Consider the following 12,762-nt stretch of genomic DNA (forward strand, 5'->3'; position numbering starts at 1 on the left):
ACAAAGTGGGTTTGCTGGTCTCATTGCATTTTCACACCCCTTTTCGTCAATATCCTAAAACCACCCCATGGTCTGGTACCACTGAACCTATTTGGTAATCTGTGCTCAGGAGAAGCCCAGGACTAGAACAGTAGCAATGTCTGATCTTTAACTGGCTCCTCTTTGAGATCATAGAAGTCTTCAGTGACTAAGTCTTCTCCTTAAATCAGTAAATTATTTTATATTGCGTGATGTACCCACAATGAAATGTAATCTGAGAAAATTGAACGTCCTCTTAAATTTTCAAAAATGGCCCAACTTTTTGTTAAAAACACGAAAGTTTTACCGTTTTTTTGGGGGGGGGAGGGAGAACACATGCACATGCACAACCTTTTTCCAAAATTTTCAACCAAAACCAGTGTTCATTGAAACACTGCAAAAGTTTGAATGTGGGGGAAGAGGGTGTTAATTTGAAAAAGGCCATTTCATGGCAATTTTTTTGAAAATCAGTTTTGGTGAAAGGCTCAATTATATGAAATTTTTCACACTAAAGTTTGTGGTAAATGTTTCATCCCTTTTGGCACAGTTAAATGTGAATTAAACATACAAAAAACTGAAAGAGAGAGAGAGGGTCAGGCTATATGATGATCAAAGGGATGGAATGCATGGCATATGAGCAAAGACTGAAGGAACTGAGTATGTTTAGTTTGGAAAAGAGGAAATTAAGGAGGAGGGATGTGATAGTGCCTTTCAAATACTTGAAAGGCTGCCCTAAAAAAAGTAGGGTTTTTTTCCCCTCTCTTGTCCCAGAGGGCAGGACAAAGGACAATATGTTCAAACTACTGCATAGCAGATTTAGATTAAATTCTCAGGAAAAACTTCCTAAGAGTAAGAACAGTAGGACAATGGAACAGACTGCCTAGGGAGGTTGTGGAAGCTCCTACAATGGAGGTTTTCAAAATGAGGTTGGACAGCCATCTGTCTTGGATGGATTAGACCCAACAAATTCTGCATTTTGGCAGAGGGTTAGACTGAGTAGATGACCCTTGCGGTCCCTTCTAACCCTCTGATTTTAAAAATCTTCAAGTTGAATCACTGAACTAGGCAGAAAAATGGAAATGCCTGAAATGTTTAAAAGTAACTAAAGTGATGGGAGAGTGTTAGACCTAAAGGAACCTAGCTGTACCTGGCTCCCAACTCGGGGACACACAAGTCATATGATTGTTCCCAGCCCTGTAGAAGTGTTACATGAAAGCATCTTTTTTTTTTTTTTAAATCACCGTTTTTTTTGTTTTGTTTTATAGGCCAGATTATGCCACCCTTACCCCACTGGGTAGTGTGTACCTATTTGGGTGAGAAGTCACTGAGCCTGCAAATACCTTAAGCATAACTTCACTCACATGAGTAGTTTCATTAACTTTAATGGGAACCCTCATTTGAGAAGAGTTATACATGTGCTTAAGTGTTTGCAGAATTGGAGCCTGACTAAGGGTAGCAGAATCTGGCCCTTTTACTCAGAGCAGCCTCACAACTTGGTAATCTTCTGAATGTGCGTTTTCCCTCCCAGACTGCTTACAGGTTTTGTCTTTTTGTGTTTTGTCTTTAGATATTTGGGATTTTCCTGGCCAGGTCACTGATTTCGGATATTGAAGTTGTAAAGGCAGGTCATCTTTTCTGAAGACGAAAGCAGACACCAGCTGTGAAGACACACACCTTTCACTGCTATTGATTTGACATCCAGGTGAAAAGAAATTGAGACACACACAGGCCTTGGAGTGCTCCAGGTTTTAAAAGCCTTATTTTTGTATCAGCCAGATGTTACTCCGCTTCTGCTTTTGCTGCAGGCTGGTGCAGAAAGAACACACTGCTTCCTCCCCCAGATCCCCTTCTCCCCAGTGCAACATCAGTTTCTTTCTCCAAGGGGAAGACTAGATTTAAACCTTTTTTGGTGTGGAAGAGATTCCCCATAACCTATGAGGGATGGATCAAAAGACTCCAGTAAGCAGAATGGAAACTGCTATAAACCAGTCCCTTCCCTTACAGCAGCAAGTTCTTCAAGGTCTGTTTTGTCTTGGCTCCTAGCTACCATCATTGGAGGTTGCCAATGTTGCATTCATTATGTGGATCATAGCTGCATCTGTTGTGATGTTTGTCGTGGTCTTAGAAGAGAGTGTCCTAAAGATCGACAAATGACCGCATTGATGGAATAGGCAAAGGAGGTTACTTAATGTCTATTCTCAAAACATTGTAGTCTGTTCTCGAAACATCAAGCATTTAATTGTGTTCTGTTTGAGTGGAAGGCCCAGGCAGTTATGTCACTGGATTATTGTGAGTCATGATAGTCTTGGTATTAGAGACGGTAAAGAAATGTCATTAAGTCTCTAGTTGTCAGATGGAACCTCAGCTGTGCAGAAGTAGGGAGCGTCCCTATATGACCTGAGCTAATGTAGATATTTCAGTAGGGACTCAAATGCTTGAGTAACCGAAGCCACTTATTTTGAAAGTTCTTGCCAACATAAGTTTCTCAAGACAGAGTAATTTAATTATACGTTGATAGCATATTTGGAAATCTTTTCATGAGGGTAGGTGGATTCTCTGATGCTATTTCTCCTTTTTAGATGTTTGTAAATAGTTTTAATTTATAGAGGAGAAAATCTCACCATTTGCTTACACTGTTTTGTAGAGCAATTACTTCTAAAAAGAGTGATATCTGCTGGGCTGAAGGCATTTAAAAATACTGCTTGGTACAAGAGATCACTGAATATGCGATTGTGTCCGTCAAGAGCTCTCTAGTCTGCCATCTGTTCTCTTTCAAACCTGTCCACTGCATTGTTGTTTATCATCTTCTTTGACTGTTGATTGCCATATTAGGACTAAAAAGAAATTAAAGGACAAGCTAAACTCTGTTAGGCCTTTGATTCAGGATTTTCCAGGCTAGTCAAAAGCTGATCTAACATACATAAGAGTCTAGAGGAGCACTGGAGTTACTAGCATTAATTTATTTAAAAAAATCTTTTGAATGCATTGTTGTTTCCCATTCCATTTGTCCTTTGCTGCTCAGCCTTTCCTGCAAAAATGCCAGATCCAGTCATGCTGAAGAAATGCTCAGAGCTGCGTCTCCAGAATAATGCTGTAGGCCCTGGCCCAAAGTGAGTGCAGCTCCCATTGAAGTCAAATGGGTGTGGCTCCCGTTTACACCAGGGATGAAATTAAATCCTTATGATGTTTCCTGCAAACTGGGGTGCTTAAGACCTGATCCAAAGTCCACGAAGTCCAATGGAAAGATTCCCATTGACTTCAGTGGCCTTTGGATCTGGCCTGCAGTGCTAGTCCAAACCATTCTTCTGCTCTTCTGTGAAATCAAAAGTCAGAGCAGAATTAATTGTAAAAGCTGAAATGTGTGATACATAATAAGAAACTCTTTTAAACAGTTGTTGCAGTGTCAATTTTACTGTGGTCTATTTACTAGCAAACTGTTCACTGCTTGTAGTGGCACCCTATTTTTCAGGGATAGCAGTTACTTGCAGTGCCTAATGTAGTGTACATTCTAGTAAAGTATATATTTTTGTAATTATATTTTACTACATTAATGCTTGTTTCCAAAGTGTTATGCTTTCTTAGAATGCCAAACTTCTGAATATATCTTTTTATATATATATATGTGTGTGTAACATTTTGTGTGTAAGTATTAAAGAGCAATTCACTGGAAGAAAGGTGATACCAATAGGGATCTGTACCAGCCTTTCTTGCATGAAAGCTAGAAGGTGGCTGCTTTGACATTCTGTGAAACATTTAATGGACAATGCTATATTTTGTATGTGGCTTTCAGCTGAGCTTTCTTGTTTCTTTTTCTGGCCAATGACTGAGACCGAACGGGAAAAGGAAGCCTGTCTAAGAATGGCTGATTTCCTCAGAGACTGACAAAGAATACAGTGTCTATTGTATTCTTCTGCAAGACCTGAAGGTGTAATCTCCAGGCATATGCTGTGACTTTTTTTTTTCTTTGATCTACAACAAGAAGAAAAACAGTAAGTAGGAGAAGCTGGAAAGAGGGCAAAAGAAGCTTCTTCTACAGAGCCCTGAAAGTGAAGTCTGTGCCACATGTTTGCTGTATCTATTGCAGTGGCAACAGGCTCAAACTCTCTGCTGATATTTGCATTTAGTAGGTAGCACAGCAATGTCTATAGTTATTGCTTCAAGTTCTTCCACTAAGAACGTTGGTTTGCGGTGCCAGACAACCCAAGGCTTAGAGCTACATCAACCAATTTATGCTTGTGACCTGCAACAATACAGTAATCCATTTAGTTTGAAAACACTACATTCTGCTTGTGAAATGTAGCACCTGAATTGCATCTTGGGAATAGGTTTCACTATTCTCTGAATTTGTGAAGAGGTAGCACTTTCCTAAAAGACCAATAAAATCAGCAGGCCATTTCCTTAGCTGGCGAAAATCAACATAGCTCCACTAGCTTCATTGGAACTACCCCAACACCAACTGAGGATCTGGGCTGTAGTAAGACCTCTCTGTAGTTCTCTATATCTTCAGGTTTCTTCTGCTTGCTTGATGGCAAATGAGTGTCTAACTCCTCTTGTCTTATCAATCATGTCTTCTATGCAAAACAAACTTAATCTGAAGTGTAGCTTCACAATTAGATGCTTATTCCTGTTGCTTTTACTACTGTTAACACTTAAAGTTAATAGCAGCTGTTTACAACACTGCTTCAGTGCTCCGGTAAATAATGCTTAATGCCTCAAGAAAGCAGAGAATAGGGTTTTTATATAATTTTTCACTTTTCTGCTTTTGAATTTTCAAAAGTGCCTAAATACCACATATAAAAGCAACTTGGGACTTAAGAGCCTATGTGTATTTAAAAGTGACTTTCCATATGGGACTTTGGCTCCTAAGTCACTTAGGTACTTCTGGAAATTTTGTCCCCAGCCATTTTAAAGAGCAGTTCTGCTGGCAGTGGCAAGTATGGTTAGGAAAAACTAGATCCCTGAATTGATGTGAAACATGAATATTTGCCCATTGCTTACTAAACACATCTTTAAACAGAACATCCTTTATGAACCTGCAGTGCCTTAATTGCTAGAGATATGTAGGTTCTGATTGCCTGAGTCCTGCAAAGCTAACCAGCTAACTGCTTCTGCTGCCTCTAAGGCTTCTAATGAGGAGCAACTCAAATCATTCCACCACCAACTGCTTGAAGTTGAGATCTCAATGGTAGCATTCAGACCAAGTCCACCACACTACAATAGAAACAAGTTCTTTTTTTTTTTTAATTAAGATATCAGATGTGAGCTCTAACTTATATGACCTGAACTTGAGAGACAAAAGCAGACTTAATGGATTGCGCTATGAGAGGACATTTAATTTCTAGGAAGTGAGTGCTTTTATTTCTGGGATAAATTTATCTTTATTTACTTTTTCACTTAATGCACCTGGATTCAGACACACAACTGCTTACGGATCAAGATGAGAATACATTCTTTTGTGAGCCCCAGATTGAGCAAAGCACACAGAAGTGTATCCTCTTCCCAAGGGAGAACCCCCTCCTGGCAATCTGAACAATCCCTACCCCATGTTGCAATAATCTTTTCTACAGCACAAGAAGGCTGGAGTGTGCTCCCACCAGAGTCTGTCAAGGCTGCTCCACAACTCAGCCTGAGCTGTATGTCAAGCGGCTCCCTACTCTTCCAGAAGCTAGGCTGTAGCTTTAACAGTGTTTCTAGTCCACAAAAGGATGGATCAAACTCTGCTCCGCAGTTGTTTTCCTTGGGGTTTGGTTTCCTTTTCTTCCAATACCTTTGTCTTCTAAGCCTTAAAATAAATTGACTTAATATATCAAACCTCATGTCTCTCATCACTGGAGCCGTGTTTTCTTTTCAGCTCTGAAACTTGTTGGATCCAGTCATTTGTAAATTGAGTGTTTTTATTGCTGAGGTTTAAATTCTTCATTGTTGCTTTTGATGACCAGCACAAACGATATGGTGCCTTTAGCATAGGTGCTTTTGGTATGTTTTTATATCGAGATCTTTTTAATTCATTCTTGTGTTGCGCTCCCAGCTGCCAAATGTTGCTTATGATTTATCGCACAGATGTGTTCTGTATGGTCTGCCAAGTCAAAGACTGTAATTGAGTGTTCAAAGTCAGTGTCAAAGTGTTTCAAGGAGAACTGTAAAATGCATTGTAGAGAAATAGTGGCAGAGTCCCTAAAATTTGTATAAATAAAGTTAATTTTCATTACCTGTATCACACTCTAATTTTATTTTTTTTAAGAAAGGACTTTAACGCCTCTCTGCCATGACACTTCGGGTCTGTTAATTTCAGCACTTGATGATATTGCACATTCCTAGGCTTCTGAGACCAGCTACATGGACAATTAAAAAAAAACAAAAAACCCAACCATATAACTAATTTGAAAAATGTCTTCTATACTTGGAATTATTGAAAAATTTAAACCATGTCTAAAAAATAAATCCTTCACCAGGAGGCGGAAGGGTCCAGGGATAAAAATGAAGATATCTGAAGTTGAATTTGAAAGCATTAAATTGAGACAATACTTTGTATTTCAGCCCTTGCTGAAAGGTGAGTTGTACACGTGTGTGTTACAAGTATGCACAAACCTATATTCATTCCTTGTGTGTAATGAGTCTTCTATGCTATTGGACCTTGCTTTCTATCAACGTTCCATTCAATTTTAATTGTCTTCCTTTACTTAATGACTAGTTTTTCTGATGTCACATGGCTGACATTTAAATATTTTGTACAAGAATATTCATGCAGCCATGTAAGATTCCTATGATAGAAAACTGACTGAATATAACCGTTGGTGTAGAGATTGAATATTTGAAATCATTCAGAACTAAACTTTTTTGGCCCTGATTCTCCTTTTAGAATACATCTAGGCTGGAGTTTAGAGCCCTATTGTAATCTGAGTTGAGAGATTGCTAATTAGCTGGAGCTGACTAACACCTTTGTGAAGGTTTAATCTAAATATTCCACAAATGTTTGTTCTAGGGTACAAATGTTTGATTTACTCTGAGGGATGCTTCAATTCACAACAGTTTCTTGTGGGCTGTCCATGAACTGGTCCAGAATCTTCATAATGATGTGGACTGTGGAGATTCCCTCTCACCCTGGATGTGTCCCCTGTGCCAGGGATTCAGAGAAGGACAGGGTAGGTCTGTTCATGGCAGCCCTAGAGTGTGCAGGAGCTGAGTTCTTCCCAGCCCCTTACAGCGCAGTCCTGTCCCTTTATGCTTCTGATCTGGTAAGTGGGAGGCAGAATCTGTCCCATGTCACCTTATAAAGTCTGACATGTTGCAGTGTCTGTTGGAGCATCTAATGCAGCTGTCAATGCTTGGCCCCTCTCGGTTGGTGCAGTCAGTAATGTAGTGACGTATACTGCAAGGAGTGTGGGGGCGGTCCTTTCCCCAGGAACAATACGCATAACCATGTAAGATTTAAAACAAAACACAACCTAGTATATCCATGCAGTTACTGAAATTTATTCCTTAAAAAGACATTTGGTCATGCATCATGATCAGGAAAGCAGCTGTAATTAGGGAGGAAAACAAAATCTGAGACCATCAGAGCTACTCTGGTGCTGTAAAAGAGCCTTTAAAGGAATGTAAATACAACTTACTTCCACTTTAGGGCCAGTTTACTCTGCCAGACCAGCATGAAGGGATCTTAGTTTAAAATGAGAATCATTCTAATGAGTCACATGATGAGTCAGCAGACATTCTGAAAGCCCAGAGAGTGGGAACTGCTCCATCCATCTCACACTGTGCATGTCAAGACTCTCAGCTCTGAGGCATCCTGCCAACACTGCCTCAGCAGAGGACTTTGTGCATGTTGGGAAGAAAAAATTGCGGTGGTCCTGGCCCACTTCTCAAACAAATTACCACTGCAGCCAGGGTGTAAGACTGGGGGTGGGGAGGACCCCTCCTGCTCCACTTGTCTCTCCAGAGGGCTGAAGGGCATATCTTGCCACTAGTGCTAGGCCTGAGAGGAATGAGGGGGCAGGGGAAGAAGGACTTTTATTGCAGTTTCTATGGAGGGAGGAGGCAGCTCTTTGCCCCGTCCCTGCCATAGGGGGTGTCCCTGCGGTAGTGTAGTTACGGCCTTGAATTGCCTGTGAGTACCTGAAGCTGAAGTAACACGGTGTGGGTGCAAACTAGATGTACAAATGGATATACAGTGTTCCATGTACAGTTTCGAAAATGAGGCCCTACATGTCAACGAGAGCTGTAGCCTGCACTGTGTTTAATAGTATTTAGTGGACATCAACATGATAAATATGGCGGCTGTTGGCAAAAGATAACATTTTCTTGAAATACCCCAGCTGCCAGAGAAAGCAGCACCAACAGCTATGGCGAAACAAAGCCGGTGTTTTGACTCTCATCTCTCAGTATCTGGAGAGTCATTACAGCCTGCTTGACCACATTTGCATTACTATGGCTACAAAGTTTTTCCAAGGTTTCTTTAATGTTGTCCTCTTCTACTTCTTGTTTTAAATCACCTGAAGGGAGATCAAACACAGACTTTAATGGCATGCATTAGTCCATACGCTGAAGGAGATACTACAATGTAAGGCTGTATTGCAGCCATGGGTTAACTCCGCTAGGTTTTATTTAAATAGAAACATCTTAAGAGTCTCACTTGGGATGATGATTTTTGTAAAGAAGTTAACTTCTTTGCAACTGTTAACTAATTGCCCTGTTTAAATATCTTTTCTTTTATTACTTCACCTTCCCAGAAGAACTAAATATAAAATAATTTTTCAGACTGTATTACAAAAGACATGCTCCTGCCTCCACCTAGTGCTTTATATTTTGCTTCAGCATTTCATACCAGGAAGATTTGACTCTCAGCATCAAAGTTAAAAGATGTCTGTAGCGTGCTAATGAAATAGACCACTGAGAAAATCTTTATAGGTCAGATCCTCAGCTGCTGTAAACCAGCATAGCTCCACTGAAATCAATAGAGCTTTGTTGATTTATACCAGCTGAGGATCTGACTACCTGGTATATGGTTCAGCAGTCTGGGTACATGGGGTGGTCTGAGGACTGTTGGGATATAATAAATGGAAAAGTCTGCCCAGGCAATAGATTTTTAAACTTAGAAATTCTTGTGTTTTCAAAAAGAAAAAATCTGGAACCCATTTCAGGTTTCCCCTGAACCGGTTTAGAAAAATGTGGAGAAAAAAAAATCAGAACTATTTGGGCAGACTCTCCATTGGCACATAACAGACTTGGAGCCAGCTTAACCAGGCAGCTGGGGATTCCTCCCAGGAGAGAAATTTCTAGGCAGCATGGTGCCAGCATGGCAGTTTTGTCCACACCCATCCCTAGCCTCTGTGTAGGGAATAATATGGCTAGGAGGTGGGTTGGGTCAGCAAGCCAGTATATCTGGCTGCTGTAAAAGCCCCTTGAGCTAATTGGTTGCAAGGCTGTCATACACATTTTGCTATGGGTATGGGAGCTGGTGCATGCTGGCCCTAAAACTGAGGAAGCATGAAGGTGTCTCAGTGTTACTTTGCTCCCTCCTCTAGACTTTTGCCTTGACTCCATCACAGGTAGTCCCAGTGACCTCAGTGGACTTCTCAAAGAGAAAGGTATTATCCCACGAGAGGAAGAATGGCTGTCAGGTCCTTGCCTGACAGAAAGAAATAAACCTCCGAGTCTTTCTGCTGCTACTTCATTGTTTGGATGCAACCTCACAACTGATTGAAAACACTTCAGTGTTTTCACAGTAACAGAAATGGATGGGATCTTAGTGCCAAAGTGAAATTACCTGAATTAAGAAGGCTGCACAGGAGGCCCATTGAATTATATTTCACCTCAGGACCTGTGCACTCATCTTGTAGAAGCTTATGTAAGCTTTGAACTAGCCTCGACTCCTTAAGTGAATCTTTGATGACTTCTGAAAATAAAATAAGATGTCTTGGAAATAATTCTGAATTTTTTAAATGAAAAATTCTTAGGTAACTTGGATATGAAAAATAAAGGTCTGTCAAAGTAGATAGAAAATGGCTGACATGCCTTAATGCAGATATAATGCCTGATGCTGTGAAGTGCTGAGCACCCCACAGCACCTCACAATATCAGGCCCATAAAACAGCTGAGCCAGGTAGTAAATTTTCTACATCATGGCTTAATTCATATGTATCAATCTTTACTAGCCTTCCCTCACATTCTCATAGTCATGGGTAGCTGACTTAATCTTCTGTATATAGATCTTTTTCTGACTTGACCGCTGCTGGCAGCATTGATCCATGTCTAAGACTACATTCCTTTCTGGCTTTAGTCCGTGATGGAGCTTAGCATTAATATTGGCTTCTTGTAGTTGGGTCTTAAATGCAATTGTTGTTTTTCAGATTAGACTGTGATCTTCAGGATAATGTCTCTTATGTCCTATATATGCAGCACCAAGCTTAATAAATATCAAGCACCATTTTGAAAGGTGCTGAGCAACTGCAAATCCTTTTGAAGCTGCCAGGAGCGCTCAGTGCTGCTAGGAATCCAACCTATTAATTGTAATTGTGAAGAGGATGGTATTTTCATTTTTCAGTCAGAGCTTCTGCAGGATCCTTTAGCGTATTTTGTCATTTCTACTTTCTCAAGTCTATCCAAAATGCCTCTGCTACAGTCCTCTTCCTGTCTACCTTGACATTGCTTTCTCCTTGAATCATCTTGCCTGTTGTTTAAGAATGAATGCCCTATATAATTTTGACTCCACCAACATCTCTACACTCCTTTCCCCTGTTAAAATTCTTGCTTCCTTTCTGCTCTTCCTGATTCTCCCTTTGTCATGATCTTGATTTCATGCCTTCTAACACACTGCCCAACAGCTATCAAATAACTTCTTGTCCCATCTACCAAGCATCCTCTATTATTCAAATCCCTCCCAAAAACCAACCTCTTCAAGAAATCCCTTGTTCCTGCTTCTCAGTGGTAATCCCCAGTCCCTCTGTCTTCTGTACTTTTGACTGTAAAATAGACCATAAGCTTTTCAAGGCTAGGAATATACCTTCCATAAATTCTGTAAATCACTGAAAATTAGCAGGGCTATAAAACACTTGTATTAATAACAAGAACATCATCTTAAATGGTACTCGGGCCAATGCTCTGGGGGAGGGAGGATACCTAAATTAATTGCAGATGCTATGGCCAGTGCAATCAGAGCTTCATTCTGCATGATAACATGTTCGCTTGTTGTCATGGAAACCAGGTGCTTCATTCCTTGTGCCTGCTGGATGGCTTTGACCACTTCCTGTTGTCAGTCAAACAAAAGAAATGGGTCAGGTGAAAGGACCACAAATCAAAAGCTGAGATACAAATAACACTGAGGTGACAAAAGGAAATCACGGTTCACCCCTGAAAGTCTCTGAATCGATTGGAAATGGTTCCCCTGCCATCACTGAAGTGCTAATCTGGATACATTTGTTGTATTTTGCCTGCACTGCCAAAGAGAGAATTTTTTGTCTGCATTAGTCATTCACCTCAGCTTGAAAGCCACCTTGAATTCATTTAGCTGAAATATCAATGTTTAGAGGTACTTCCTTTTTCTTTTACTCTTGTGGTTCATCAGGGTCAAACTTTTAATTATTAAAGCTTCTAAATTAGTAGTGACTCAATTTTGCTTTATCCAACTTTATGCAAATTATAACTCCATTTTACATCCTCTCAAAATAAAGCAGCAGTTGAGAGGCTTCTGTATAATCAATCAGAATAGCCTTAGCATAAGCACCAAAGCCTTTGCTAACATATCAACAGCATATCGTCATCAGAAAATCTACATTCACCCCTCCCTGAAGTAAGGACTAGGCAGCCTAAGTGAATTCAGTAGAATTTCTGAAAGAGATTTTGATATGACACAGGTGGGTTTTTTCAACTGTTTGTGTTTTGTTTTTGTTTAATATTGGTTTCATGTTTGAACATGGTAAAATCTTTATGAAAAAGAAGATTGTACTTAGGATGCTTGATGGAGGAGTTAGGAACTGGTATTCAGTTATGGTATTTTTCTCTTCTAGGTTGCTGGTTCAAATCCAGCTCATCTTGCTGAGTGACTGAAAGTTATTACCAGCTGATGTCTGAAATTAATGTGCTGAATTAAGTCCATTCTAATTGACAGGTGTCCATGTCACAAAACAGCCACCACGAATGCACTAGGTGACTCCCTTAGGGGTAGTGTCAGCACAAAGGACTCTAGCTATGAAGGGCGATCTACTCTCTTACCCCAGAAAGGGGTCCATCTGAGGCATGTTGGAGGGGTGGTATGGAAAAGCTTGCACGGCTGCTGTGTGTGCTGTCAGCAAGCACACAGCAACAAGGATGCCAGCCTGGCAGTGAGCACTCCTGCCAATTAAAAAAAAAATTATACCAGTAATTTCATACTTGGGATCTGCTGTGCCGCAAAAGCGATGCCAGCAATCGGTTTGCTTCTCCACGAACACCAGCATGTTCCTGGGCATCACACCATTGCACAAGTCTGTTGATAAGCAGGGGGTCCTGTCCCAGCATCTCTGCAGTGTCAGCTGAAAAGAGAAGAATGGCATGTCCAGGTGTTTACTCAGAGCCTGTAGTAGAGAGGATGCAGTCTAAAAGAGAATCCTTGCAGCTGTCTAATTCTGCTGATGTCCTCACTTGCCCTACTGAAGGATACTGCTGTTTGATGTGCATGGTACCACACTCTACAAACAAGCTGTTTGGGACTACAGTACACGTCAGTCAGACATAAGTTCCAAGAAATTAAAATGTTGTTGAGTGTTAGAA

General features: G+C 40.5%; 2 protein-coding genes across 7 annotated transcripts in view; one reads left to right on the plus strand and one right to left on the minus strand.

The window, feature by feature from the left end:
• The window catches only part of TSPAN14 (tetraspanin 14), an 83,776-nt gene extending 77,544 nt beyond the window's left edge, over positions 1 to 6,232 (plus strand). For all 6 annotated transcript variants that reach the window (XM_045025129.1, XM_045025132.1, XM_045025131.1 and 3 more), the window contains one exon: positions 1,586 to 6,232. In XM_045025129.1, the coding sequence (XP_044881064.1) occupies positions 1,586 to 1,657 (72 nt within the window). In that variant the 3' untranslated portion in view covers positions 1,658 to 6,232. The remainder of the gene's footprint in view (positions 1 to 1,585) is intronic.
• Positions 6,233 to 8,086: 1,854 nt separating this feature from the next.
• LOC123375039 (rap1 GTPase-GDP dissociation stimulator 1-like) overlaps positions 8,087 to 12,762 on the minus strand; it is a 61,826-nt gene continuing 57,150 nt past the window's right edge. The window contains exons 11-14 of the mRNA XM_045025598.1: positions 12,385 to 12,524; positions 11,134 to 11,260; positions 9,782 to 9,910; positions 8,087 to 8,507 (exon numbers count right to left, since the gene is read on the minus strand). Coding sequence (XP_044881533.1) covers positions 8,356 to 8,507; positions 9,782 to 9,910; positions 11,134 to 11,260; positions 12,385 to 12,524 — 548 coding nt within the window. The 3' untranslated portion in view covers positions 8,087 to 8,355. The remainder of the gene's footprint in view (positions 8,508 to 9,781; positions 9,911 to 11,133; positions 11,261 to 12,384; positions 12,525 to 12,762) is intronic.

This window comes from Mauremys mutica, chromosome 7 (genome assembly GCF_020497125.1).
Source record: "Mauremys mutica isolate MM-2020 ecotype Southern chromosome 7, ASM2049712v1, whole genome shotgun sequence".
Classification (NCBI taxonomy): Eukaryota; Metazoa; Chordata; order Testudines; family Geoemydidae; genus Mauremys; species Mauremys mutica.